This window comes from Branchiostoma lanceolatum, chromosome 1 (assembly GCF_035083965.1).
Source record: "Branchiostoma lanceolatum isolate klBraLanc5 chromosome 1, klBraLanc5.hap2, whole genome shotgun sequence".
In the NCBI taxonomy this organism is placed as follows: domain Eukaryota; kingdom Metazoa; phylum Chordata; class Leptocardii; order Amphioxiformes; family Branchiostomatidae; genus Branchiostoma; species Branchiostoma lanceolatum.
In genome coordinates this window covers 23,034,828-23,061,656 of record NC_089722.1, presented here as the reverse complement: position 1 = coordinate 23,061,656, position 26,829 = coordinate 23,034,828, and the positions used below count along the sequence as shown (strand labels likewise).

The window sequence follows — 26,829 nt, the reverse complement described above, 5'->3', positions numbered from 1 at the left end:
AATGATAAAGCCTTGGGCACCATAAATGATATTCAAATTTCCCGCTTACTACTAGAATATACCATTCCTACAGTAGGGAGATGTTATCTTTAAATTTCGATACCAGCTTTGCTCGTCTTAGTGATGAATCAATAAGAGAAAATCATGCTCCATCTTCATCTTGTGAACAAAACTATAATCTATTAAAACTTAATCTTTCTTGTGTAGATAGATATACGGTTGTGGATTTTGTGAGTTTATGGAATAGCCTGAAGGTCAAAGGTTGTGCACGCCAGGACTGATGTGAAGACTGGCAGAGAGATCCAGAGCGCAAGAAAAGTCGTCAGAGGTTTGGTTTCAACGCCACATTTATCCAGACAAGAGACGTTCTTGGACTTTTTTCACATTTTCTGACTCGTGAAGCTTGACTCCAGGCCTTGCCAGAGTTTTTCTGACAGAAAATCGGAGAGAAATCGGGTTTTTCTCCAGGGTGTGGCTGAAACTCGTTGGCCGGTACGATATCGAGTACACCGACATTCCAGGGCGGCGGGCGGCTTCTGACAGGTAACAGTCACTGTTTATTCCGAATGCCTGGCCAAATTATTAACATTCCTGCGGGAGAAAGGCTTTGTAAAGCCAGCTTATCATAAAAGTTTAAGTTTAATGATTAGAGTGAAGGGGTTTAAACCAGCCGGTGTTTTGTTTCTCTCTCCTTGTTGACTCGTGACGTCAGAAGATTGTCAAACGTCTTCGCGAAGTCCTTCATTCATCAATATACGTCATGTCCTCATTGTTGTGCGGTTCAACTCATCTTTTGTGCCAGATCTTTTGTTTGGTAACTTTTTTTCAAACAAGAAACGGTTATGAATTCTATATCTTAAAGAACATAAAAGTCGTCTAGATATTTAAGTTGTCTCAAATTCTAGTCAATCTCCTTGGTCCATTAATTAATTCAAGGACGTCATTACCTACTAAATCTTTGTCCAGTTATTATATTTTCTTTAACTAAGATATTGAGCATTTCATTCAACCCTGATTGTATATTGTAATGCTGAGCAACTGTTGTCAAACCCATTTCTGAACCATATGTGACAGACAGTTGGATAACGTTAGGTCATGAATGACATTTATTTTTGAGTAATTGATACACAACTTTGTTGACACTTTCAACAGGATGTTGGCATTTAAACATGATAGCGTAAACAGCGTATCCACTGTGCTTTTTGTTTGCTCGTGCCATCTGGAACGATTGTCCATACGGCTGCCGTAATAGTTTACCCCTCCCTTCGCTAATGATTTAGGAAGAAAATATTACCTTACCGGTTCAACATTGGATTGTTAACCTGTTAATGATTGAAATAGTTACATAGTAATGCTGGTGGTACCAGTTGTAAATGACGATGTCATTGTTTGCATTTGGCCAGCTCTTTCACAAATGTATCTAATGTATCCCTCCCCAAGTGTTGGATCAAAATACATTGTTTTTCTCTTCGGTTATGGGAAGGAGCTTCAAAGCTTTAAAGTTATAACAACACCCCATCTGATTGGTTGGATTATAGGAAAATATAGAGAGGAGAAACATCCTGAATTTACCCACAACAGTGGCCCTTTGATTTCATATGCTTTGATATAATTCAATTGAAATGGAAATGCATAACTATAATCACAGACTGTGGGGGACCCTTATTAATATAAATGCAATCGTTGATATACATTATTTCAATTGTTTCTTCTACAGTAATTATCATAATATCATCCTGCCTCAGCAAGTTGGTTGATTAGACCTCAGCTTTTTTGTCACATTTGATGTCAGTGTCCTTATGATTTGATGATTCATAGCATGTGTTATATTTATTCTGTTGACCCTGGGATAGGCGTGGTGAGGCAAGGTGAGGTCATAGACTAGTTGTGACATCATCTATTTACATGTTGCTCATGGGCTTTTTCTCCTTCCTGCATGAAATGTAAATGTAACAGTGACAAGAAACACATTGTGCATTGGTGTTGCCCAAAACCTTTCCTGTCAGTGTCACCTCATCTCCTGTGGAAGCCCAAAGCTTCTGAATCAGTGCCCAAATATGGTGCTTGATGGAACCCATGAGTAGTGTAACAAGGTGGGGGTATTATGATTAAGCCCTCCAGTGGTGAGTCACTAGTTTGGATCACCATGGCCTTGTTTTTGTCACAATCTCAAGTCATGATTATTTTTTGTCTTTAATATAATGCCTCTGGGTTGCTAGGAGGCTCTCTTGAAGATTTGTAGCTGAAAAGGTGTGTCATTTAGCTCCATATACAATAATACATGCATGTAACTTTCTATGGATAGAGAACAAAGCATCCTGAACAAAGTCACAAAACCATACTTGGGGCAAAAAGGTGAGAAATTTTACAGCTGGCAGAATCCTGATTGGCTGGCTGAGTCAACAGTCACCACTTTGAATATATAATCTACCTTTGACCTGTATGATTTCAAGGTCTCCCCCACATGTTATGCTTTTAAGTCATTTGAGCTGAAAATCAGATTTCATGGCCAACAGTTTATGGAAAGATGCCAGAAAACTCAGGCCGGTATTTTGGCCAAAGCTACATCATGACTCTTTTGGCCAGAGCTACAGCATGACGTAGCGTATTCATTTATGAGTTATGCCCATGACCAAAGCTAGCGCTCATTAAGATAGAAACAAATTTTTCATTGCATTTTCATTTCATTTTTTCCTTTTTGATTTTGTCTGAGCCTCCATATGAACAAAATTGCATCCATGCTGTTTTTCCATTGTTAGATCTCACCATTCTTTACAGTTGAGGCCAGACAAATTAAAGAACACATGGTGTTATTTACCTTTCTGGTAAGTACATTCAGATCAATTCGGTGTTAAACAAAGAAAGGTAACATAAGGTCAAGTACAGGTCACATTCCTATTTGGTGACGTTAGCAATTGTTAGGAACTGCACCTGGCTGAATGTACATACAATAGAACAATGAGGTGCATTGAGGGGGAGGGGGGTGACGGTCAAAAGAGCATGTTCTTTAGTGATCCATGCAGGTAAAGGTAAATTTCTGCTGATATTAGTGACAATACAATTCAGTCATGTGTTTTAAATTGATTTCAGACATTTCCATGAACTGTATTTTCCAATAGCCAGTTTCATGATTATTCAGTCAGATACAATATCATAGAAGATGGCTCAACATTTCTGGGATGATTTTAAGCTGCATGATATTGATAATATCACACAGTATTTGTGACATACAATTAGATATTAGAACTTTAGACATATGAAAATGGACAGACTTTCCTCTACAAGTTTGCCAAAACTAAGCCATTAATTCCACCTGTCAACAATGAGGTTATCTAGGCCAACCTAAGGAATCAAATAACTTAATGGTTGCTACAAGCCTTGCATAGTGGGTCCTTGTCTTAAATTCTCTAGCATAGGCTCCTATTTGTAAGGTCCAACACACCTTGAATATTGTTTTTGCACACCTGTTTGAGGTGAAACAAGGGATAAAGACTTCCTAGTTGTCACACAGACAACTGGGGACATGAGTGTTTTCCCTTGTCTTTTTGTGTATGCAGACTCAATGTTTAGGCAGTAAAGCACCAAAACCCAGTCTCCAGAAAAGCTTATCATTGATGAACTGGAATGGCATTTGGCATGAGAGTTTACTCTGTAACAGTAAACCCATTAAGGTTGTCCATTTGTGGTACACTTGTCCTTCTGTACTACTTGGATGTCAACAATCTAAGGTCGCTAGGTTATCATCTACAGCAAAAAAGTCTGTACATGTACTTGAAAATGTTTGAAACAATGAAAAATGATATCTTTCTTGTCTGTACATTATAATTTAACAATTTCATATAATGTCACTGCATGCATTCTTGTCAAATTGAACCTTATAAAATTGAATTGTCACTTGCATATACATTTGAATTTCTAATCAAGTATATCTTGCACACCATTGAATTGGATAGAAATCGTGAACATTTGTATTAAATTGATTCTGTGTTAGAATTATTTTCTGCTTAAAAGTTGAAATGTATATGCAGGCAACAATTCAATTTTATAACTTATATAAGGTTCAACAGTTTTGAAATGTACTGCTTTCTTAAGTTGTGTATCTGATAGATTGTGTGAAATGACACCAGTACATGGCTAAGCACTTGGCTTGAGTAAAGCTGATGATGTTAGGATGATTGTTTTTCCCCAGTACAGACCATGTAATCCATGTTAAATTGGTTAGTGCCAGCTAACCTGATTAGTGGAGGCTGTGGTAACCCTCTGGTGGGGAATACCACATTATTATCAAATTAAGATGTCTGGAAGAAATATGAGCCAACTGGTTGAATGTCATTTTGTAAAGCATTTTATTCCACCCTGAATTTTTAGTTTTCTTGTGTTTTGATCGAAAACCATATACACGTATCTGCTGTACTGGTCTCCATTTTATGGAAGGTGATAAACATTATTGTTTGTTTCATTCTGTATCAGGTATCAAAAACAATTAGGGACACTATGCTTAGATAAAGATCATAACTACAGCCTGATGTGCAGCAATGGTGATGATCTAGTCCTTTGGGAGTTGTACCAGACCATCTCATGCAATATTGATAACTGTTTTATCAAGCATTTGTCAGCCCATTGGGTCCCAAACAGCTCAGACATAATGCATTGTATACAAGCTTTTAGGCTCTAAGATGCTTACGTCTGTAGTGTTTTTCTAGGCTTAAGCTCCCTTTTTTTATATTTCCAAGTTTAGACCTAGTTTGAAAACTACTTCTATAGCTTTTATGCAAGACATAGATTTCATATCTTTGAAGATTTTTTCATGATTTGTCATGGTCATAATGACAGTGACAACATTCTACAGGTCACTACCCTTATCTTAATCATTCAACATCAATGTATTCAGATTCCAACATCATGACTATCAGGGGGGTATACTGTATAAAGAAATGCTGTGTGCAAACTGTTATGTACTTATTACATATTCTATGAACTTTGCATAAAACTATGATGCAATTGATCTTAACATCAATTGACCTCGATGTCAATGACCGAATGCTGATTTTCCGTAATACATTTGCCATTGTGCATACATGTATTTTGTAAATTAGTGACACACCCATCAGCAAAGGTCTTTGAACCATTGTTGTTACCAGTTTGACAAGTGACTCTCCCCTGCTGTGTTTATGTGCAGACCAATCCAATTCGGTATGTAGATAAGTGGAATTCTTCTTTGACTTTTGACACGTGTCGTCGGGACCTCTTCATATTGATTTTGTTGGCCTATTTTGTGGCATTGCCAAGAATGCTTTATGGATATGTACATGATATAGATTTATAGATTATGTGTTGTTTTTATGTGAAATCATAATGCAATGGTACCTGCTGTTCAGTCTTGTATGTCTTTTGTCAAATTGACAGTTGAGCAAGGTTGTGACACAAGTAACAGTTGAAAGATTTGGTTATTGAAATGATGTTGTAGAACTGGTTTTGAATTTAAGGCTCTTAAACCTTTTTTCGTTTCATGTTTGTAATACTACTATAGACACATCCCTGTTTGGGGTTCACAGGTAAGACACAACTGTTTCAAGCATTGCCAGTCCTCCTGAATTTATCATTTACCATTGCCATTTCCAGATTCCACCCCTGCAGACCCTCTTGTGTAGCACGACATTACATGTATGTCATCTGTTTATTGTCTCCATGTGGCTGTGGCTTTGTACTGATTCATTGTGAGCACAATATCTACAGCCTAGAATACGTCAGAGACTTCCACTTGTAATGTCTGGAGGTATTGTTTCCTATGTATGATTAATTCTCCTTACCTCCTTCAAATTGTGTATTTACCGGTAGTGCAGTTTGTTTCTTCTAAAAGCATAGGTCGAGATGCTGTGAATGGAGTGCAGTGTAGGCCGACTAGTATTTTGAAAATGTCTAGTATAATTGTCTGTGAACTTTGATTAACTTAATAGTCAAGATTACAAAGCCTGGATTGAACAACAGAATACAGGACCCCTGTACTTTATTATTCGAACGTTTAAGTTTTGCATGTGGAGGGAACTGACCAAACAATTAAAACAGACTATAATTGTTTGTGAACTGTGACTACCTTTTGTCAAGGTTATGAAGCCTGTAGTAAAAAACAGAATACAGGACCCACTGTATTTTATAATGTGTGTGGTTAAATTCAGCTTGTGGAGGGAACTGACTAAATGGCATGATTGAATTATGCTCAGTAGGTCTGGCCACCTTAAAAGAAATACCACAGGCATGAGTATGTTTAAGAACAGCCTGTCTGCAACGGATGTTTGCTGAAATCTATCAACAGTCTATAGTTTGGTCTACGTCAAACTTGGTAACTCCACAGTACTCCAGACCAGTCAGGAAAAAATGTCAACAGGTGCAGAGTCTGAACCATGTCCAAGTTGAACTTTACAGTGAAAATGGTGGAAAGGTAGAAATGGAATGTGTTGTTGTTTTTAACAGCAGATTTTAATGACTCCCACTGAGGAAATCAATCTGGCGTGTGACCACAGCAAGTACTGACACTGGACACCTCATAGTTTATTAGTTAGAGGATATCAGGAACTAAACATGTATATCCTGTGAAAATTACCTAGGTGATAATTGCATTTTTCATCTGTGCAAATTGCCTTGCATTAAGACAGGTTTACATAAGGTTCTAATGTTACAAATTACTTGGGAAGTTGGAGACAAGTCATTACTCTATGTCGATATGAACTGCTAGTACATGTACTAGTAGACATACTGTAATTCTTGATTTGTTAACTGTAACTTAATTTTAGCTGATTTAACAGTCACTAGTCAACAGCTAAAATTTCATCATCGCTAATATTTGATCATTAATATTTGAGATAGTCATGTTTGTTCCCACCGTTAAAATTAAGTGCCGTGACCTACTCCATTTTCCCCCAACCGCTTTATTTTCCTACCGCTATATTTAAGTGACTTACAGTAACTTAATTCTGACACCCTGAAAAAATGCGTTGGTCTCCAATGCAACGTCCCCCACTCTTAACTGTACATATATGTATCTGAGGGTGATGCACTAGAGATCTCTCAAGCACACTGTTTTTCAATGTGGGGGATATATGTAACTTGGCGGATAGATGGTAATGGAGGTTATATCATATCGATTTAATGGGCAATCGGTGATTCTATATGATCCCCTGAAAATGTAAACTGTAGAATATGCTGTTTTGATATATTGTGGTGACTCCTATTTCAGCCAGCAGTGAAAATGATACATTTGTACCTTCTACCAGGGGACTAGCCTTTTGCTTTGGTTGGCCTACCTACCTGTATAAGTGATAGCCTACCCTCAACCTAAGTCCACATTGGAAACATTCCTAGCCATCAGCAATGTTGCCAGGTTGGCTTTTTGTTGAGTTTGGTAGCTGGAGGAAAGCCAACCAAAACAGGAAGGCTGGCCCCTAGGTGAGTTGGTAATAAGTACTCTTTTGAAGGTAGTAAGTGCTGAACTAGATCAGTGAAGGCAGCAGAACCATACTGTGAAGTTAAAAGTATATTGGATCAGACTGGTATATATCAAACAACTACTGATCTCCATGGTACTGGCTGACACTTAATGCAGATAAGACTGATGACCACACCTTCATTTACGACATGTAGTGTTTAGATAGGTACTGTCTATATGATAGGGAAGACTTTATAGTCCCAGTAACTGTTCTCAAGGACACAATATAAAAGGCATTGTTTCTTTTGCCAAATTAGTATACATGCAGTGCAATAAAATATGTCCTTCAGTCCAATGTATGTTGCTACCCCTGAATTTCGAGATAAGCACTTGCATGTTGAATTCACTTAGTTCTTGTAGTTAACTGCTGATTTTGTTTTGGTTTATGTTATGTCAGAAGTATAATGAAGTGTCGTTTTACCAACAGAATTGAAGTGACAACATAGAGCCTGGTGACAGTTCACAATGGACCACGTGGAGGGGGCCTTGGGCGCTCGTGATCGGGTAGGCGTGCAGGACTTTGTTCTGCTGGAGAACTATCGCAGCGAGGATGCTTTCATCGAGAACCTGCGCAAGAGATTCCAGCACAACCTGATATATGTAGGTTCCAGTTGTTTTGATTGTTTTTAATCATCTCTAACAAACGATGTTATAAAATTATTTGATATAAGCACTTCAAAGAAAAATAAAGGCCTTGACTTGACTTGATATAGACAGTGTAGGGCTCCTCCTGCCCACCCCACAATTTTCACTTTTAGATACAGTATCAAACAGTTTCATGATAAAGCAAATGTGCTAGTTCAAACTAGACCCTCATCTTCCAGCAATGGACAATTGGGCAGCAGTAGTGATGACAAAAAATGCATACGACAGAACTGTTTTCCTGTTTTGTCTCCTGTCCTGAATTCCTGCATATATGTTTGTCTAGGTATCAAAACAAACCACTGACTGATTCAACAGATAAACCAGCCTTCTTAAGTTCTGATATATGGACAATGGCTGCAGTAGCATTTTCCCAAATGTTTGTTGGAATATGGCATCTGAGTATATGTAGCATTTTGAATGAACAAGTATAGGAATAGACTCAGACTGAATAAACTTCAATAAAATCATTTTTCAATTTTGAGAACACCCATCTTCAGTTGTGTTGCATTTTCAGTTGTGTTGAAATTAATCTACTCTTCCTGTGAAGGAGTACTTTTTCTCCCTCTCCTGTATCATTACACACATAATACATGTATAAACATTTGTGTGGGAGAGTATGTTTTTTGTTCAACTGCATATTTATGTGCTATATATATATATACATAGAGCTGGTTTGAACACTGTTTTGTTTTCTGTCAAAATGTGTGAATTTCATATCAAATTTGATATACATGTTAATATTGATTTATGTTGTTGAACTGTGGTATGCAGTTTTATGATCCTGACAAAGTGACCATGTTTGTTATGGTTTGTAAGTCTGTGTGCACCCTATCTCTAGTCATCTCACAAAGTCAACATAATGTTGTTGTTATAAGGCAAATAAAATTGATTGTTCAAGACAAGACTGTCTACAGGGCTAACATAGTTTAAAGTAGGTCCAGTGACTTCACATAACTTAGGTGCTTTACAAAATGGACCATCAAAAGCATCATCTGTGTTTTACATAAAAATCAACTCTTTTCAGTCACAGATAACACACAGTCAAGTGGTGGTGATATTCTAACATATATCGTATCTTCCTGAATTTATGTCTAAAGCAGTATTTATCATTCCTGTTGTACTAAAATGGTTTTGATGTATACTGTTTATGATTCATTCTTGCAGACATATATTGGCCCTGTGGTAGTGTCTGTAAACCCCTACAGGGACCTCAAACTGTACAGCAAACAGCAGATGCAGATATACAGGGGAATCAACTTCTATGAAGCGCCACCTCACATGTGAGTCTGAATTGCAGTATGATATTGATAAGCAAAGGCTGAACCATCTAATGATTTGTATATGATTGCATGGAATCATCTACAACAGGGCGGTCTCCAGCTTTAATTTAAATTGTTTTCCGTCGGACTCATTGTTTGGGAGCCCATGTTGTTAATTTTTGTCATTAGATCTGTCATTTTAAGCTTGTGAAAATGAGAAAATGATATTACTAGTCATTTGAATTTATCAATTTAAATGTAACTCTACGTATTCTTGTTTCTTGCCCAGTTTTGCCACTGCAGATAATGCCTATCGCAGCATGCGAGGCGAGGCTAGAGACCAATGCATACTCATCTCAGGTACATGTACATCATACACACACATGCTTTTATGTTTCACCTTTCAATCTGTTTTCACAAATTCCAACAACTTAAAATATAATTTAGAACTACATAGAACAAGTGATTTTCTAGAATATCTATCAACACCAATGAGCAATTATATAGAATCTTTTTTTTATAGATGTTTGTTTTGTTGTGTAGGGGAAAGTGGGGCAGGTAAAACAGAGGCATCCAAGAAAATGTTGCAGTACTTGGCAGTGTGCAGTACCCATAGCCATGATGTGGACAGAATAAAAGACAGGCTGATCCAGTCAAACCCTGTACTAGAGGTGGGAGTTATGCCTTAATTTATAACCTAAAGGTTGTGTTACAATAGTGGGTACTAGTATCTTTGTGTCATTATCACAGCATGTAAATAAACATCATTGTCACAGGAAGATGTCCCACCCAGTAACTGACTTGCAGTTAAGGCATATGTCATATTTCTAGGCATTTGTTTTACTCATGGAACATAATGTAATACAATTAGGTGACAATGAATGGTCAATGTTTGATGGAAGAGAAAGCTACAGCAGACAAAACACTAACTATTTGCCCTTCTTGTGCTTCCAGGCTTTTGGGAATGCCAAGACCATCCGTAATGACAACTCCAGTAGGTTTGGCAAGTACATGGATGTACAGTTTGATTACAAGGTAGGATATGTGTAAACAAATATTCATCAGCATGTCATGTCATTGGTTGTAGCTTATAGTCTCATTCATGTATTACTCCAGTGGGTATCCTAAGATTTTGTTTAAAAACCTTGAATGGGGATGGGGGTACGGACGCTACAGGTGGGGATACGGATGCTACAGATGTAAAATTACAGTGTAAAGAAATTACTCACGAATGACACCTTATGTATGTTGGTTCATGTACAAGAGTATGAATTCTTTTAGATATCACAAAAGAAATGTTACAACTACAAATGTAATCAACTTTTGCAGATTGCAGTGCATATAACACTATGCACAAATGTAGCACTAGAAGGATACTATCAATGTTGTTGAATGTACAGTAAAATGATGTTGTACTTCCAGGGAGCTCCAGTAGGTGGCCACATCCTGAACTACCTGCTGGAGAAGTCGCGTGTGGTGCAGCAGGCTGAGGGGGAGAGGAGCTTCCACATCTTCTACCAGCTCCTGGCGGGGGCAGACGACGACTTGTTAAAGACATTCTTCTTGGAGAGAAGACCAGAAAGCTATGCTTACCTCAATAAGGTAAGCGAAATGTTTTTTTTGTAATGATAAGCGGATTTGAAATCTGTCAAGAAAAAAAGAACAGTGTCTTACCCTAAATAGACAAAATTGAATGTTATGTTAGATTGAGATCATGTCAATATGTTTGGCTGTTTGTTTGTTTGTTTGTTTGTTTTTCTTTGCAAATTTTTTGTGTGAGTTTGAATCTTGGGAAACTCTTCTTTTTATTAAATATTCTTTGAGACTTTGGTAACAGGACCAGTTTCTCATATCAACTTATTTCCAAAGGGTGACTGCACCAGAGTCTCCTCCATAGATGACAAAGCAGACTTCAAAACTGTGTACAAGGCCCTTAAAGTCATTGACTTCACCCCAGAGGAAATAGAGGTATGACTTTACTATATTTTTATCTTCAAATAGTCTTGCATTTGTTCCTATGCTTCAAGAAATTTCGAATGTTCCTTAGTTGTAACCATAAACTTGTTAACATATACTTACTCCATTATATATCACCATTGACATTAATGTACCGGGTTTTATAAATCCGGCACTTTGAAAAACAGTGGGTTTCATAGATCTCTAGTGCATCACCCCCATGTATACACAGTTTAGATAAACATGTACAAGAGTGCATCATACTGGGGGACATTGGGCTGGAAATCTGCTTGGACGTATCTTTTCAGGGTGGTGGAATCATGTTACTAGCTGTTACTGTAACACTGAAAAAAGACCGTAGATTATGAATATGACGATGTTTAAAATTTTCCGTTTAGGAGTTGCTGGCCATTGTTGCCAGTATTATTCACCTTGGGGATGTGATGTTCACTAGTGAAGGAGACAGGGCCGGTATCGTAGATGCCATGCCAGTCAACAGAGTGGCCAGGGTAGGTTATAGTTGACTTTACTCATCAAATCATTTTGATCTATTTGATGGTGCTGAACTTGGCAGAATGAATTGGAAGGCCTACAATGCCTTGAGAGTTGATCTTTTGTAAACTAAACAACTGTCTTTTATCAGCTGCTCCAGTGCCCAGAGGAGGTCCTGGAAAAGGCACTTACTCACAGGACTATTGTAGCAAAGGGTGAAAAGGTGAATACCACTACATATTTACTCTCACCTTCACAAACTTTAAGTTACAGAGCTGTCTTCTTCATGATAGACACTAAGTAACAATATTAGATGTTGCACAGTATTTGAAAGGGATGATGTTTTAAGTGTTGTAACAGAACTTAGGATAAGTATGATGGAAATAATTTTACAATGAAAGCATTTACAATGTTTCAGTCCATAACTCTTTTTTTAAATTCCCACAGCTGTTGTCCCCTTTGAATGAAGACCAGGCAGCCTATGCCCGGGATGCCCTCTCCAAGGCTGTGTATGACAGGATGTTCACCTGGCTGGTCCAGAAGATCAACACCTCATTGGCCAACAAGGTAGGCTTGTCAACCAATCACAGCTATGAACACCTCATTGAATAACAAAATAGGCTTTGTCAACCAATCACAGCTATGAACACTTCATTGGCTAACAAGTTAGATTTGTCAACCAATCATGGGGTTGGGATTTGCATAGAGAAGGAAAGCCTGTTTTTTGAAAAGAGATAGAAATTCTGTAAAAGCTTATGAAGTCAATGAATCAATAAATCATAGACCTGTTACAATTTTTATAGTATGTTGTCTGTCTGTTCCTTCTTCAGGAACAATTCAGGAAACATGTGATAGGCCTCCTGGATATCTATGGGTTTGAGGTTTTCCAGAAAAATAGGTAAGCTTAGGTTCTTCTGTTGAACATGATTTCTTCAACAGGAGATTATCTGCCTTTCTTTGCATATTTTGTCTCTGACTTTATGTGGTTTTATAGACTAAGAAAAATCTGTGGTTTATTTCTTCCTAGTTTTGAGCAGTTCTGCATCAACTTTTGCAACGAGAAACTTCAGCAGCTGTTCATCGAGCTGACCCTGAAGTCTGAACAGGAGGAGTACCTGAGTGAAGGGATAGAGGTGAGAATGAACAGATGGGAGGAAGAACAAAAGAGGACGGGAATATTGCAGTATAGGATTGGATGTTGAAGGAAAAAAGGCTGAGACATGAAACAAGAATGAAAATGGGGATGAAGAGGCTACATGATTGCTAGTGAATATTTGAATCAAAATTTCAATAAATAAGTTACTGTAACAGTATCAGCACAAAGATTTTAGAATGTAATCAACATAAGGCATGAAAGAGACCAATTGCAAGCAACATCATAAACATTTCTGAATAAAACTGTTTTTATTGAATGTTTGAACCTCATTTTACTGTCATTTTCAGTGGGAACCTGTGGCCTACTTCAACAATAAGATCATCTGTGACCTGGTGGAGGAGAGGCACAGGGGAATCATTGCTATTCTGGTTTGTTATTTCTGTCCATACTACTTTCTATGCTTAGCACTCAGCATTTGGCTAAGGGTATGGTAGCTTAACACACACTAGCCCCCTGATGTAGTGATTGCACAAAGTTGTGTGGCCCAAGGGCTATTGAAATGGAGATAGGCGCAGCCCTATGCACCATCTGGTGCGGGAAAGACTTAAACTTTCAAAACCAAGTATCCGGCTATATCTTCACAGTACTAGCTTCAACACCGTCAAATTACCATCAAGCCTCTTTTGCACACGGTATTGTTATGCTTGTCAGTTTTGTTCTGTTGCATTGAATTAATTTCATTTGAAGGAAATAATCAATTTGTTTTCATATCAAGATAGTAGGTTTGATTGCAACTTAGTTTTAATGCTATAACCCTTTTCTCCCATGGACCTACTGTTACATCTATGTTATTCATGTAGATCTACCACAAAGTTGCTAGGCTAGGACAGTTGGTTATAAATTAATCAGGGCAATACTGTGTATCCTGGGTTAAAGAGTTTGCTCTTGTTCCCAGGATGAGGAGTGCCTGTTGCCAGGCGACCCCACTGATCTGACATTCCTGGCCAAGCTGGAAAATGCTGTGGGAGAACATCCACACTTTGTCAGGTACTTCATTTTGTGGTGTTAAACCCTCTTTTTGATATTGGTTGTTAGACTCTTGTTAGAAATTACTTTGAAATGTCAGACCATAGAAAAATATCTACATCCGTTTGAAGAGTTAAACTGCTCTACATATGTTAAAACTTTTCTTGGCTGGGTTTGAATTTTAAACAGATGCCTTAATATCACATCTTACAAGTGGGATACCAGTAGACTTAGATTGAGAAACAACTAATATGTCATTAATTGTCTTCCAGTCACAGGACAGGAGATGTGCAGACAAGGAAGACCTTGGACAGAGATGTAGGGACAAATTTCAGTCTTCATACTAGTACTGTTCCCAATATCTAGTGTATATTCAAACTGATACCAATATCTAGTGTAGATGTCAACAGGCATGGTAAAAAGGTATAATTGTTCCATAGCCTTTTTAAGGCTGTAGGGGCAGTGGGTTGTTTATGTTATCCACTGTGTAGGGCACAGTATATTGGGCCTGTCCTTCTGCCACCCTTTACCTCCCCAACCAAAGTCAGGTACCCATTTTCACACTTAGTTGTGTAAAGTGCCTTTCCCAAGGACACAACATCTAGCAAGGAATGCCAAGAATTAAACCCGTGACAGTTCAATCTTGTGTCCGCTAGCCTAGCCACTCGGCCAGTTGATATGAAAAACATGTAAAAGATAGAAATAAATGTAAGAATATCTCTGTTAGGATTTGGTACAGAAGAGGTATGAAGAAGATTAGAATAACGTAAACCTTTCTGGTTTTTCAGGAGTTCAGGTTGAGGCACTATGCGGGAGATGTGACCTACAGCGTTACAGGGTTCCTTGACAAAAACAACGACCTTCTGTACAGGGACCTCAAGGAGGTAGATATGGTCATTTATTTAGAATTTGAAGTGTAGTCACTGTCATATGTTTTTTTATTGTTCCATTTGTTTACCTGTTATTTCAACAGCAGTAATCTTTTCAATGTCTTTTGTTTGTGCTGAACACTATTGACAGTAGCATTGTAGTAAAGCTGGTGCTATCTTTTTGTTAGGCAATGTGTGAGAGCAAGAACCAAGTGACTTCTAGCTGCTTCCCCAAGTCAGAGCTGGATGATAAGAAGAGACCTGTCACAGTGAGTCTAAAAACTCAAATAAACCTATAAGCTTTTACAACACATTAGATGCAGTTGATCATCTGTTATAAGATAGAGCAGGATATCATAAAAAGATTCCTGAAACATCTGTGGAACTATTACTGTGGTTTAAAGCAATTGTATTATTTATACCTTTTTGCTCTACAACTCTTGCAAAGTCTCTATGCAATGTCCTTTGATTTCTAGCACTTGTTGTTACTTTGCACTGTTACGCATAAGTCCACTGAAGGCTTACTTGATATGAAAATGTACACATGTGGTGTCTATATTCGTACTCTTATAGCAGATACACTTTGCTATTCTCTACTTAAATGATAAACTGCATAGCACAAGTCCTTTGTTGGAAGGTGATGTTGCTGATATGTGTTCTCTCGCACATTAAGTTTCCTATCTTGCTGCCCTGCTCTCTGCCCTTGTTCTCTTTTATTCCTCCTCGCACCTTTCTCCTCATCAGGAAGGCCTTCCTCCATACAGCCTTGTGCTGATGGACAGGTATGTTGGTAAGGTAGCAACTCTAGGATAGGCTGTTTGGTTTGCTCAAAGACTACTAATGTATGTTTTACATCTCTTGGATTTGTACATGTTGAAGTGTTTCTGGTTGTTGCTTTGTTGTTGACTTGTTATGTAAATGATACATACTAACTTGTAAAATAGTCATGTGAACGTGCCGCAAGGTAGCTTTACTTCACATAGGAGTCAGTAAAACATCTAGTTAAGATCCACATGAGATAACTCAGTTTTGCCAGCGTCATTTTTCATTCTTGCTGTTCGACAAGTTATATTGAACATGTTATCAAAATCAAAAGACATGTTATTTTTAGGGGTGGGTACCAGTACCGTGTACCGGTACAAAACCCGTATTTCTTAATGGACCGGTCCCAAAAAAAACGGTCCGTAAAAAATCAGTGGACCGGCCTGTGGACCGATTAGAAAATTCATAGTACCAGGCTACCAGCAGGCGGCCACATATCTGGTCTAAGAAAATACAAAACAGCAGATTTAACGAGTCGTTTTCGAAGACGTTAGCTGTGAATCATATCTAGAAACACTTAAAGGGTGAGTAAACAGACGGCGAGGAGAGTATAGTTATAATTTTGAGACAAAGTGCAGACCTAAGAAATTATATCGTTCCAGACATATATAACGTTTGGAGACTTTTACGTGTGTCTCGCTCTCCAAAATATGATGTACTGCGACACTACTATAATCAGGTACAGGTACAGGTCCGGACCTGGACCTGGACCGGACCTGAATTTTATGTACCAGTACCCACCCCTAGTTATTTTTCTTAACTCCAGAACCTACATTTTGCTTGAGAACATTGAGCCTATTTTCCTGTTGTTAATCTGCTTTAAAATTCCCAGACTGCAACCCAGTTCAAAACCAGTCTGAACCAGCTGATGACAATCTTGATGAAGGAGGAGCCATCCTATGTCCGCTGCATCAAGCCTAACGACAACAAGATGCCAGGTCAGACCCATTAGTTCCTTGTTGATAATCTAGAAAACTATCATAAAGACACACCAATGTTCCTCTCAAGAAATCTTAGATACAAACCTTCACAAGTGGGAACCACAAATAAATTGTTGTGTGGACAAGGAACTACTAGCCAGGCTAAATTGCGCTTCCAGCAGTCCTTCCAATGGTCAGGCCCCTCGAGGAGGAGCCCCAATCTGACAGCAAGAGATTGTGCAACACAGGATAAAGGAACATGTCTATGACTGGCAAATTTGTTGATTGATCAAACAGTGTCCTGGTCAATGTATAGTTTATTTTGTTTGATTCCAATAGAACAGGCTCGCTCACCTTTTTGCCTTTCCTCCTGTACAGGTGTGTTTGACCCGATCCTGATCCGCCACCAGGTGAAGTACCTAGGGTTGATGGAGAACCTGAGAGTGCGACGGGCAGGGTTTGCCTACAGGAGACCTTATGAGGCTTTCCTCAACAGGTGAGATGTTCAAAACCTAAAACATCTTCTTTCAATGAAACAGATGCACAGGTTTGACTGTTCCTTCCTGTTCTCTATATTGTTTATTTTGACAAATTCTATTCTTAGGCTTTCCTTAGCAGGTAGGATATTCAAAATATAGAAAATTTTCATCCCAAACTTATGAATAACTTTGGCTGTTCCAACATGTTCTCTTTATCTTTCATTTTGACAAAAATTGTATGTATCCAACTTAGTGCAGGCCAGTATCATTGTAGATGGTTGTTGTCCAACATAGCAATTATTATCTGTGTGCTTTCACAATATTCATTTCAGGACATGTTTTACTTGCCATATTTTTTTGGCTTTATTTCAGACTTTTGATTATTCAAAATGTGTTTGTACAATTAGATACAAGTGTTTGTGCCAGGACACGTGGCCCAACTACTACGGCAAACCAAAGGACGGAGTAGAACTGCTGTGCCAGGCCATGGAGTACAGACATGATGAGTACAGGCTTGGAAAGTAAGCTTTCATTCAGCTATGGGCATACATGTAGAGAAGCTGATCAGTGCATCATGTGCATTCATCAAGCAAAAGTTAGAAATAGAAGACTACCGCTGTAGAATCATTACGTCTTAAGCCTGAAGTCTTTTCTAAATCTGGGACTACTTGTGCTTAAATTGCAAATATACTTTGTACCATTACTGTTTCCTAGCAGAAATTACATAGCTCTGCAATGATATAATGTATTGTTATGGGTGTAAATCTATATAGGTCTAATAATTTTCAAAGAAGTATGATAGCTGTGTCCAATAGTTAACCTCTGTGTCTTATTAAGTACCAAGATCTTCATCCGGCTTCCCAAGACACTGTTTGCCACTGAGGACGCCTTCCAGATGAAGAAGCATGACCTGGGTATGTCAATGTCTCTGAAGTTGGTCTTCAATATTAGAAATTTGTGCAAAGATGTTTTAAAGCTCAGATTCCACTCTATTCATGTCCAAGGTGTAAGATTCCGTGTCCATTCAAATCATAGCAAATTCTTCATTTTCAAGTCAAGTTCACTTGCCTTGTTGACAGGCAGATGAGCACACATTGTATGTAAATATGTGAAAGGGAAATGCAATGTAGACATTAGTTATTGTAAGGATTGCTACAACAGAAATTACATGTTTAACGATTTTCTTCCATTGACAGCCACCACCATCCAGGCAACATACAAGGGCCATGCACAGTACAAGAAGTACAAGAGGATGCAGTGGGCAGGTAATTTTTTCAACTTATTGTTCTTGTTAATGAGATTAACACTGCTATATTTGGAAGAGTTATCGCCCTAAGATATTGTGTTTGAGACTACCTGTTATGGTTGTAGCTTTTGATAAATTTTATTTTAAGAAAATTCAAGTAATGTGTTTTTTCCAGTGACCTTGATCGCGGCTAACTGGAAGAGAGTGACAGCCAAGAGGCTGCTAGAAAGGAGAAGGAAGGCTGCACAGGTTCTACGCAAGTAAGTGGGAAACTTTATATAGATCACAGTAGTATCATTAAAATGAATTACATGTAGTTTAAAGTATAGATTACAGATCTTTCAGTACTTTTGTACTTTCACAGCAAATTTTGTAGTGGTTTCTGTGTAAGTCAGCAAGCCAGGAAATGATGAACTAAAAGCATAATTTTTTCTTAAGATCGTTACTTTTTACTCATCATCATTACTCATCACTTTCCTTTATATTCAGTTACATCAATGGGTTCATCACGAGGAACCAGCCTCCCAATGGTGATAACGAGATGTTCATCAACCACTGCCGGGTGACCTTCCTGCACAAGCTCAGGGACAGCCTGCCCAAGTCCATCTTGGACAAGTCCTGGCCGACTGCACCACCCAACCTCAGGGAGGTTCGTAAGATTAGTTACTTTTATGTTGTTTTATTGGTATGGTTGTTCAGCATGGCTGCCCAACTATTACAAAGGGCTAGCCCTGCTTACAGACAATTCATATGGAATTCGACATGGACAAAATAACAATTGATAACAATATCCTAAGTACATTAAGACTATTACATATATATATATCAGTATCTACAGCATCTATGATGGTTGCTTCAGCCGTTACTTTTGATATCCTCCTCACAAATATAATCATTATTATTACCTAATGGCCAGGGCTGTCTCCATCTTTAAGTCTTTTTCTGTGCCAGTCATTTTTTTATGTGACATCTGTTATTCTAAGCTTACACAAATAGACTTTCTTTTTATGTCATGAAGTTTTGGGACGGACAGGGTTAATTTTTTTCCTATCCCATCAAGCAAATTTCCATCCCAGGACGGTGAGATGCGTTCTGGAGACAGCCGTGGATGAAGTGACATTTTTTTCCATCCAACAAGCAAATTTCCATCCTGGGACGAATGAGTTCTAGAGACAAATGGAGCAAAATCCATCAGCTAATTTTTACACAATTTTTCTGTTCCTCCCCACAGACGTCAGCATTGTTGGAGGACATGTTTCACAGTAACCAGGTGACACGGTACTGTCTGAACATGTCACCACAGAAGAAGATGCAGGTAAGAACATCAAGTCTTCCCCACCCTTTTTGCTGTCAATGTCAATGGTTCATTTCAAGAACAACCAATACAATACAATACAATATCAAAATGTAAGTATGTTGCCGCCTTGCAGCCATAGGCTGAGTTGCTTGTGACCTTATGTATCTTACATGCCATGATACTGCATCTACATCAGAAGCAAATACATGTAAATAGCCTTCCCACACACAAAAATGTAAATTAAACTCTTAAGCATAACATGTTTAAAGAACACTTTCCAGACTAGAACACCCTACATCAATTGTTTTTGCTTTATAAATGTTAAATAGCAACATACAGATAATACAGGGCAACTTTTCAATGTTGAATTTTTTTCTGCAGATGCAAGAGAAGCTCACTGCCAGTGAGATTTTCAAAGGCAAGAAGTCGAGTTACCCAGAAAGTGTGGCACAGCCTTTCAAGAGCAACAGACTAAGTAAGGAGGTCATCATGTTTTAACTGAGAAGTAAATAGTCCTGGTTAAGTAATTAGATTAGTCATTGGTTGCTGTCAGAAAGATGTAACCCTGCAGTCCTGTCTGCTAATACATGTGTAGAAGAGACAAGCACTGCAATCAGTTGACTTCTTAAGTCCATCTTTGACTTCATTTACTTGGAGGGCTTTGCATTCCAAAGGACAGATTGAAGTACAGCACTTATGACTAGGTTGATCTGTCCTATATGGGACACATAGCTTGAACCTTGCACCTTTATAACTCACACTTGAACTACATGTAGTTGCTGCCCATCAGACTTCCTCAATGCAATTTGATAGACTGAACATTTTGTCAAAGTCGTGTACTGTTTCCCACTCAACAGCTCCACAGCACGAGGCTCTGAAGTCCAAGGTCTTCGACAAGAAGTACCTGAGTCAGGAAGAAAGACCAAAGGTATTATATTAGAATGGTCCATCAAAATGGTTGTGTTAGGAATAGAGATTGTGTAAAAATGCACTTTCCTCAGTGATTTTGTGAACAATTCTATAACAATTCTTAGATCTTCTTCCTTGCAGTTACATCCAAGACAGAATCTATATGAAATTTCTTTACTGTCCCTTCAGAATAAAAACTGTTTTGCCATCTCCACATCTCATGTAGTCTTGACCTATTTAAACCTCCTTGACTCAACCATATATAATGTTTTATAGAAGACTGATATCTATGCATGTGTTCTAATAGCATGTGTGGTTGATGTTATCTGCTTGAACAGTACATGTCTCCGGTGGTCAAGTATGATCGTCATGGTTACAAGACCCGCCCCCGTGTGCTGATTGCCACCAACCTGGCTGTGTACATCATGGATGAGCAGGACTTCAAACTGAAGGACAAGATTCTGTATGAGAACATGACAGGTCAGACAGACTCCTCACAGTCATATAACACATCATCAAAATGTAAAAAGATGTACTTTGCAGCAACGGAAAGATTTAATGCCCCCTAGCTTCCAGCTGACACACCTCTCAACTGCTTACTTAACATTTACTGCATTGTTTTTTATTGTGTCATTGTATGGATTGCATTTAGTGTTTTATTGTTGTATTCAATGTACATGTACTTGTAATGTTGAGTGGTCTACAACACCAGCTTGTCTGCCTGGCGCTCCACTGTGTATTGTCTTGTTGCAATTTTTGATAAAGTGTAAAGACATGGACACCATAGGGTTTCTTTGATGTTGAAAATTAAGAAAGAGACCATGAATAAAGACGTTCTTGTCAGAATTATGCAGATATTGACCTATACTATAGTAACTGTTGATGCTAGTTAATTTCAAATACTGTACATTTGGAGGTAATGAGTAGCTAAACAAGCTTCAGTTCAATTTCTTCTCTGCTAGGGGGCATTGCAGGTACATGAAGTGGTTAACATATTTGCCCCAAAAAATGGAGATCCAAATTTTGTGCTTATTTATGTTTTGATGTAATTTAGTTACTCGCACCCTATTTCTGACATTATTTGTATGATTGTGTGCTCAGGTATATCTGTGAGTGAGCTGGCTGATGGAATATTTGTGATCCATGCAGAATGCACAGACAAGAAGGAAAAGGTAAGATCTGTCTGGTACATTTGTTGCATGTAAGAAGCATCCTCATAGTAGGCATGTTCATGAACATGTGAGCACCAAAAACAAACTTTACTCAGGAGACTCCAATAGACACTGGTGACTGTGAAAGCCAGGTTTATGCCTAATGCATTTGGAGAGGGGAAATCAACTATCTAGGCATGTCATCAACATTTGCCTTGAATGTCTACACTGTTGTCGTGCCTTGTTCCCTGTAACTGAAAACTGTCACAGACTTCCAGTTTACTGTGAAAGATTATTGCTCTTATTTTTAATATTTTCTTTTTCTAAATTCATCAGTCTTGTTTTCCTGTGTCACCAGGGTGATGTGATCCTCCTCAGTGATCATGTGATCGAGGCCACCACAAAGATCGCCCTGGCGGCAGGCAAGATCAACTCCATCCAGGTCGTCAAACCCGGAGGGTGGGTACCACTTCTCTCATCCACACGACATGTTTATAGACTCAGCCACAGAGTCAATATTGTTAACCTCAAGTGCACACTGTGTCTTGACATTTAAGATGACCACACAAGTTTTGGTACCTCTTTTCGAGTATCTTTCTGTTCAGTAAACAGAGTGAGTCAACCTATGGAGGCAAGTCTGCATATTGTCCTAACGGCTTAATGTGGGGTTTTTCAAGGGCTTGATGAAAGTGGGAACTATCGGCTTGTGAATGGCAGCCTCTGTGTGTGGTTTGGGGATGTGCAGACGGTGTATAAACAGTCTTGTTGACTGAACGTGGCTGAGCATGAACATCACTCATTTTGATGCTGATGTGAATTTTTTATGGTGGATGATACAGTGTGATATCTTGAACTGTCACCATGCTATAGGAACTTTGGCCAGAAATATTCATTTTCAATATAATAGCAGAGAACACCAGTGATGTAATAAATGTACACTCTACCTCATTTTCCTGTTATTCATGATGGGTGGCAAGCATTTGAATTGTAAGGATAGTATAACAAATGTTAGTTCAGCACGCTAACAAATAAAACAAGCTGTACAGAGGCCATGGTTTATACAGTCATCAAAAGTAGAATCAATTTTCCCATTTCTTATGTGCAGCTGTAGAACTGTACCAAAAGGTATAGAAGATCAAATTATGCACTTATATTTTCACAATATTTTTCACACAAGATTGAATGGTGTTGCTTCTGACATGACTCAATAGATTGTTGCTTAGTAGGCTAGACCTCAACAGTGTACAGTCTACTGTGAAATTCTTCAGTCATGTGAGAATCCACCAATGAGCTGTCAAAATGTGAACAACCAAGGCAAGGAATACTGGAAGATAGACTAAACGCAATATAAAAGACAGTCAATCATGTAATTCTTTTTTAATTGACTGCTTGAAAGTAAGCTTCTCTCTCTCAAATAGCTAGGACATACCTGAAAAGATAAAGAGTTAGGCAAGTTACAACATGAAAATGACATCCACGGTTGAAAACCGTTGGAACATAAGCAGCTGTGTAGGTTAACGAACTGTGGCATTTTGTTTGTTCCCTTGCCAGGCTGGCCTACACCATGTCTGGGGGAAAGGAGGGCCTGATAGAGTTTTCCCTGGGAGCTGAGACGAGAGTGGAGAAGGGAAAGAAGGGACAACTAGTAGTGGTATGTATTTAGGATTTACAGACAAACCACACATACATGCCGTATTTGTCTGTGGTGCTTGCCTAGAAGATTGTTTGAATTGCTGCGAATTTCACCTTCACGCTACTACCTAGCATCAAGAGCCCAAAGGCTCTCGAATTAAGAAAGGCAATAAAGAAATGTGTAATGATGACCACATTTAATCACTTTACCCATTTCTCCTGCATTGTTTACATGACTTTTTCTCCTACTAGTATCTTTTTGCTCCTCAAAATCTCTTGTCATGAGTGTTGATTCACTGCCCCCTACATTGCATATTTGCCTCTACCAGGCTCCACGCGATCGCTGGGAAAATAGCCGTAGATCGCCTATTAAGCTTCACTGTATAGCGACCTACCCCTGGCTATTCACTCTATTTGGCCGATTTCTACTATTTTCCCAGCGATCGCGCGGAGCCTGTAAGAGGCTAATTGCATATGACCCCATGCCTTTCCCCTGGTACATGTACTGGTACTCTAAGCTGCTGCCCTCTCTGCCAAGTGAAAGTTTTCAGCGGAGGTGGCAGGTTAAGTAGGAGGGTGAACCTGTCAGAGTGCCAGTCCTAATTTGGTACCATCAGATCTGCACAAACACCTTCCCACAACATTCTGTACATTCCAGCCCACTACTCTAATAGTTCCTGTCTCTCACCACTAGAGTTGACAGGGTAGGAACAGTCTACAAGGCAGCCGCCCCGTTTTGCTCATTTTTGGCAGCAATAGGTTTGAAAATGTCTGTAAGGTGCATCTTTTAACCTTCTCCCTGCTGCCTAACTCTGTAAGCAATAGACAATGGGGTGTCAAAGGGCTACTTCAGTGTGCTAAAGGTTTATTTTATGGATGGGAAAGGGACTGTCGGATGTGTGTTGGGTATACCGGAATACGTTTTGATGATTGAATGATGGCTACCTAAAAAAGAATAATATGAAAGATGCAACTCCCTACAAACCCATCAGCCAGAAGATGATACAGAGACCAGTGAAAATCAATGAAACAAGCATCAGACTTTGTGGAGAGTGTTTTTTTAATGTGGTCTGTACTATTTACATTACTTCAGTCTGCATGTGATGGAAATTGAGCATGAGAAATATCAAAAGGTGAGTTGTGCTTTCCATATAAGAAATATAGCATTATAGATAAACTCAATTCATTTGGTTCTTGTTAAAGTTGGCATTTATGGACTTGTACTCCAAAGCATTTACCTTCGGCAAGAAGGTTAAATTTATGTTAGCGTTCGTGTGTTTGTCTGTGTATGTGTCTGTTTGTCTGTCTGTCTGTCAGAACAGGATATCTCCAGAAGGCCTGTATGGATTGTCTTGTTTCAAGTGTCTTACCAGTATTGACAGTTCATCACATTTTCTTTTGGAAGACAACCTGAAATAGATCACAAATATTTATGGTCATGTTTATTTTCCCAATGGCCTCCCCTACATGATGTGATGTACTTGTGCTAGCTGTGTTTTGACAGACGAGACTGGTACAAAAGCCACCTGTAGCTCAAACCCTGTTCCTCAGACTACCCTAGTCAGCTGGGCCAGACAGAGTTAGGTTTCTCCTTTGTTTCTTCAGGTTGATCCCCTCAGGAAGTGCCTGTCTGTTCTGTAATGGTTGAACCCTACAACCCCACTCCCCTCCTACATTGTCCTAGGCACTATGTGAAGAAATACACGATGTGAGTTTCATCACCACACAGGCACACACGGAGTTGGCACATAGGTGCGATCTGTGCCTGGGCTGAAGAAACTCCTGTCAGGCATTTCTGTTCTGTGTTGGTTGACCCGAACCCTACAACCCCGGCACTCCCCTCCTATGTTGTCCTAGGCGCTATACTTAGGGTACCACAGGTGAAGAAATACACTATGTGAGTTTCATCACCACACATGAAGTTGGCACGTATGTGCGATCTGTGCCTAGGCTGAAGAAACTCCTGTCATGCATTTCTTCATTTGTAGGGTCCCGTGTATGCCTGTCTAGGGCTGAACCATTTTAATGGTTTGTGTATTTATCCTTGATTAACACACCATCATCTGCTGGTTATTTTTCAGGTGGCTCCGTCCATGAAGGTCGCATAAAGAGGTGTGGGTCACCACGGTTACAGTATGGATGCTGGAGGAAGAAGTTTCTATCATGGAATGAAAATCGTACATTCCCATGAAAGGACACGTTTTGCAACATGACAAGGATGTGAAGCCTGGCAAACAGATACATGTAGTACTTCAAAGGGAAATGTTACAAATATCTTGTTTTAAACACTCCATGTAAAGGGAACAATATCTACTCATATCTATTATGTAATAGTGGTGGTAAAGTCATGTCTGTAATCCTGATATCTGCTGGCAGTATATCTTATCAACTATGGAAATTTGTAGGAAATGTAGCAGGTGCACAGGACATAGCAACACTGTAAATACATGCTTAAATTTAGGGATGAAAGTTTTTTTACAAAGTAATATCTTGATAACCATTCTTTTTTGAATTGCTGCATACATACCTTTGATATTGTTGGAAAATAGCAAATGAATTGGTGAAAACTATAGCTAATGGCATATACAAGGAACAACTTTTTTCATAGATTACATTATCATTAATCTCTACAGAAGTCTTTGTATGTCATATCACTAGACCCATAGTTTGTAGAAAATTACATTATTCTATTTACCAGATATTAAGAAGAGTTTGCCTCATATTGTATAACATTTGGTGCATTGGCGATGGGCCAGATAGCATCACAAGGAGAGGATATAAAGACTTGAGAAAACATACAAGTTGTGCATGAAGGAAGCCGACATAAGCAACTACATGACAACATAAGAAAGTGATAACTGTTGGCCTGAAAAGAATGACGCATTTTTTTTACAAATATACATACACACAGAGACACGCACACACACACACACACACACACACACACACAAAGACATATAATCCACCCTGCTTCTTACCCTTTTGTATTACATTTACACATATAAATCTTGTTGCATTATTAGATATTTGTAAGCTGATGTATCGTATGCTAGAGTGCAATTATCATAATAAAGAGGAATGCTAGATGCATTAATATGCTTTGATTAGTTAGATGTATATTTCTAAAATGCTATATCTATATTTATTGTGATTATTGTTGTGCTAAAAATTGGTCAAAACCTAAGGCAATAGAAAATGGAGTGCTTACATAACAGTAGCATATTCGTATATTTGTTTTCACATAAGCTAAAAATCAGTGCGTTTTAGAGCAAATGTGAATGTTTTTATACTACTCATACAAAGCACACACACCCTAAGTCAACATGCCCTAGCTAAAATCTCATACAAATCATTGACAATTCTACATTTGTTATAGCAATTGATAAAGAATAGAGCAAACCAGTAAATGATATGCTTATCCATCAAATTGTTTTACATAGATTTTGCAGAGTAAAGTAGAAGGATGTATGATCAATCTAATTAGTGGTGCTTGGAGCTAGACTGTATTTGATGTTGTTTCCATAACAAAAGTTGACCTAAAAATGTA

General features: G+C 38.6%; 1 protein-coding gene across 6 annotated transcripts; it reads left to right on the top strand.

Moving 5' to 3' along the window:
* Nucleotides 1-267: 267 nt before the first annotated feature.
* LOC136442265 (unconventional myosin-Ic-like) lies at nucleotides 268-26,829 on the top strand. Of its 6 annotated transcripts, none has more exons than XM_066439035.1 (33): nucleotides 268-543; nucleotides 7,911-8,083; nucleotides 9,293-9,408; nucleotides 9,677-9,747; nucleotides 9,931-10,058; nucleotides 10,342-10,422; nucleotides 10,810-10,989; nucleotides 11,257-11,355; nucleotides 11,742-11,852; nucleotides 11,987-12,058; nucleotides 12,283-12,402; nucleotides 12,666-12,733; nucleotides 12,863-12,968; nucleotides 13,279-13,359; nucleotides 13,887-13,978; nucleotides 14,230-14,275; nucleotides 14,746-14,841; nucleotides 15,015-15,095; nucleotides 16,481-16,586; nucleotides 16,947-17,064; nucleotides 17,455-17,568; nucleotides 17,885-17,961; nucleotides 18,244-18,312; nucleotides 18,469-18,553; nucleotides 18,783-18,942; nucleotides 19,525-19,608; nucleotides 19,972-20,065; nucleotides 20,448-20,518; nucleotides 20,838-20,979; nucleotides 21,601-21,671; nucleotides 22,009-22,109; nucleotides 23,202-23,301; nucleotides 25,364-26,829. In XM_066439035.1, the coding sequence occupies exons 2-33, from the start codon at nucleotides 7,949-7,951 to the stop codon at nucleotides 25,388-25,390; spliced, it is 3,102 nt and encodes a 1,033-aa protein (XP_066295132.1). In that variant the 5' UTR covers nucleotides 268-543; nucleotides 7,911-7,948; the 3' UTR covers nucleotides 25,391-26,829. The 6 variants fall into 6 exon arrangements, with proteins under 6 accessions (XP_066295132.1, XP_066295173.1, XP_066295157.1 ...); XM_066439076.1 differs by having other exon boundaries at nucleotides 24,376-26,829; XM_066439060.1 differs by lacking the exon at nucleotides 268-543 and adding an exon at nucleotides 2,229-2,250.

Coding starts and splice junctions, on each gene's coding strand:
- LOC136442265 (XM_066439035.1), top strand. CDS start 7,949: ATGGACCACGTGGAGGGGGCCTTGGGCGCTCGTGATCGGGTAGGCGTG. Junction 10,059..10,341: donor AGTCAAACCCTGTACTAGAG/GTGGGAGTTATG, acceptor TTGTGCTTCCAG/GCTTTTGGGAATGCCAAGAC. Junction 13,979..14,229: donor GAACATCCACACTTTGTCAG/GTACTTCATTTT, acceptor ATTGTCTTCCAG/TCACAGGACAGGAGATGTGC.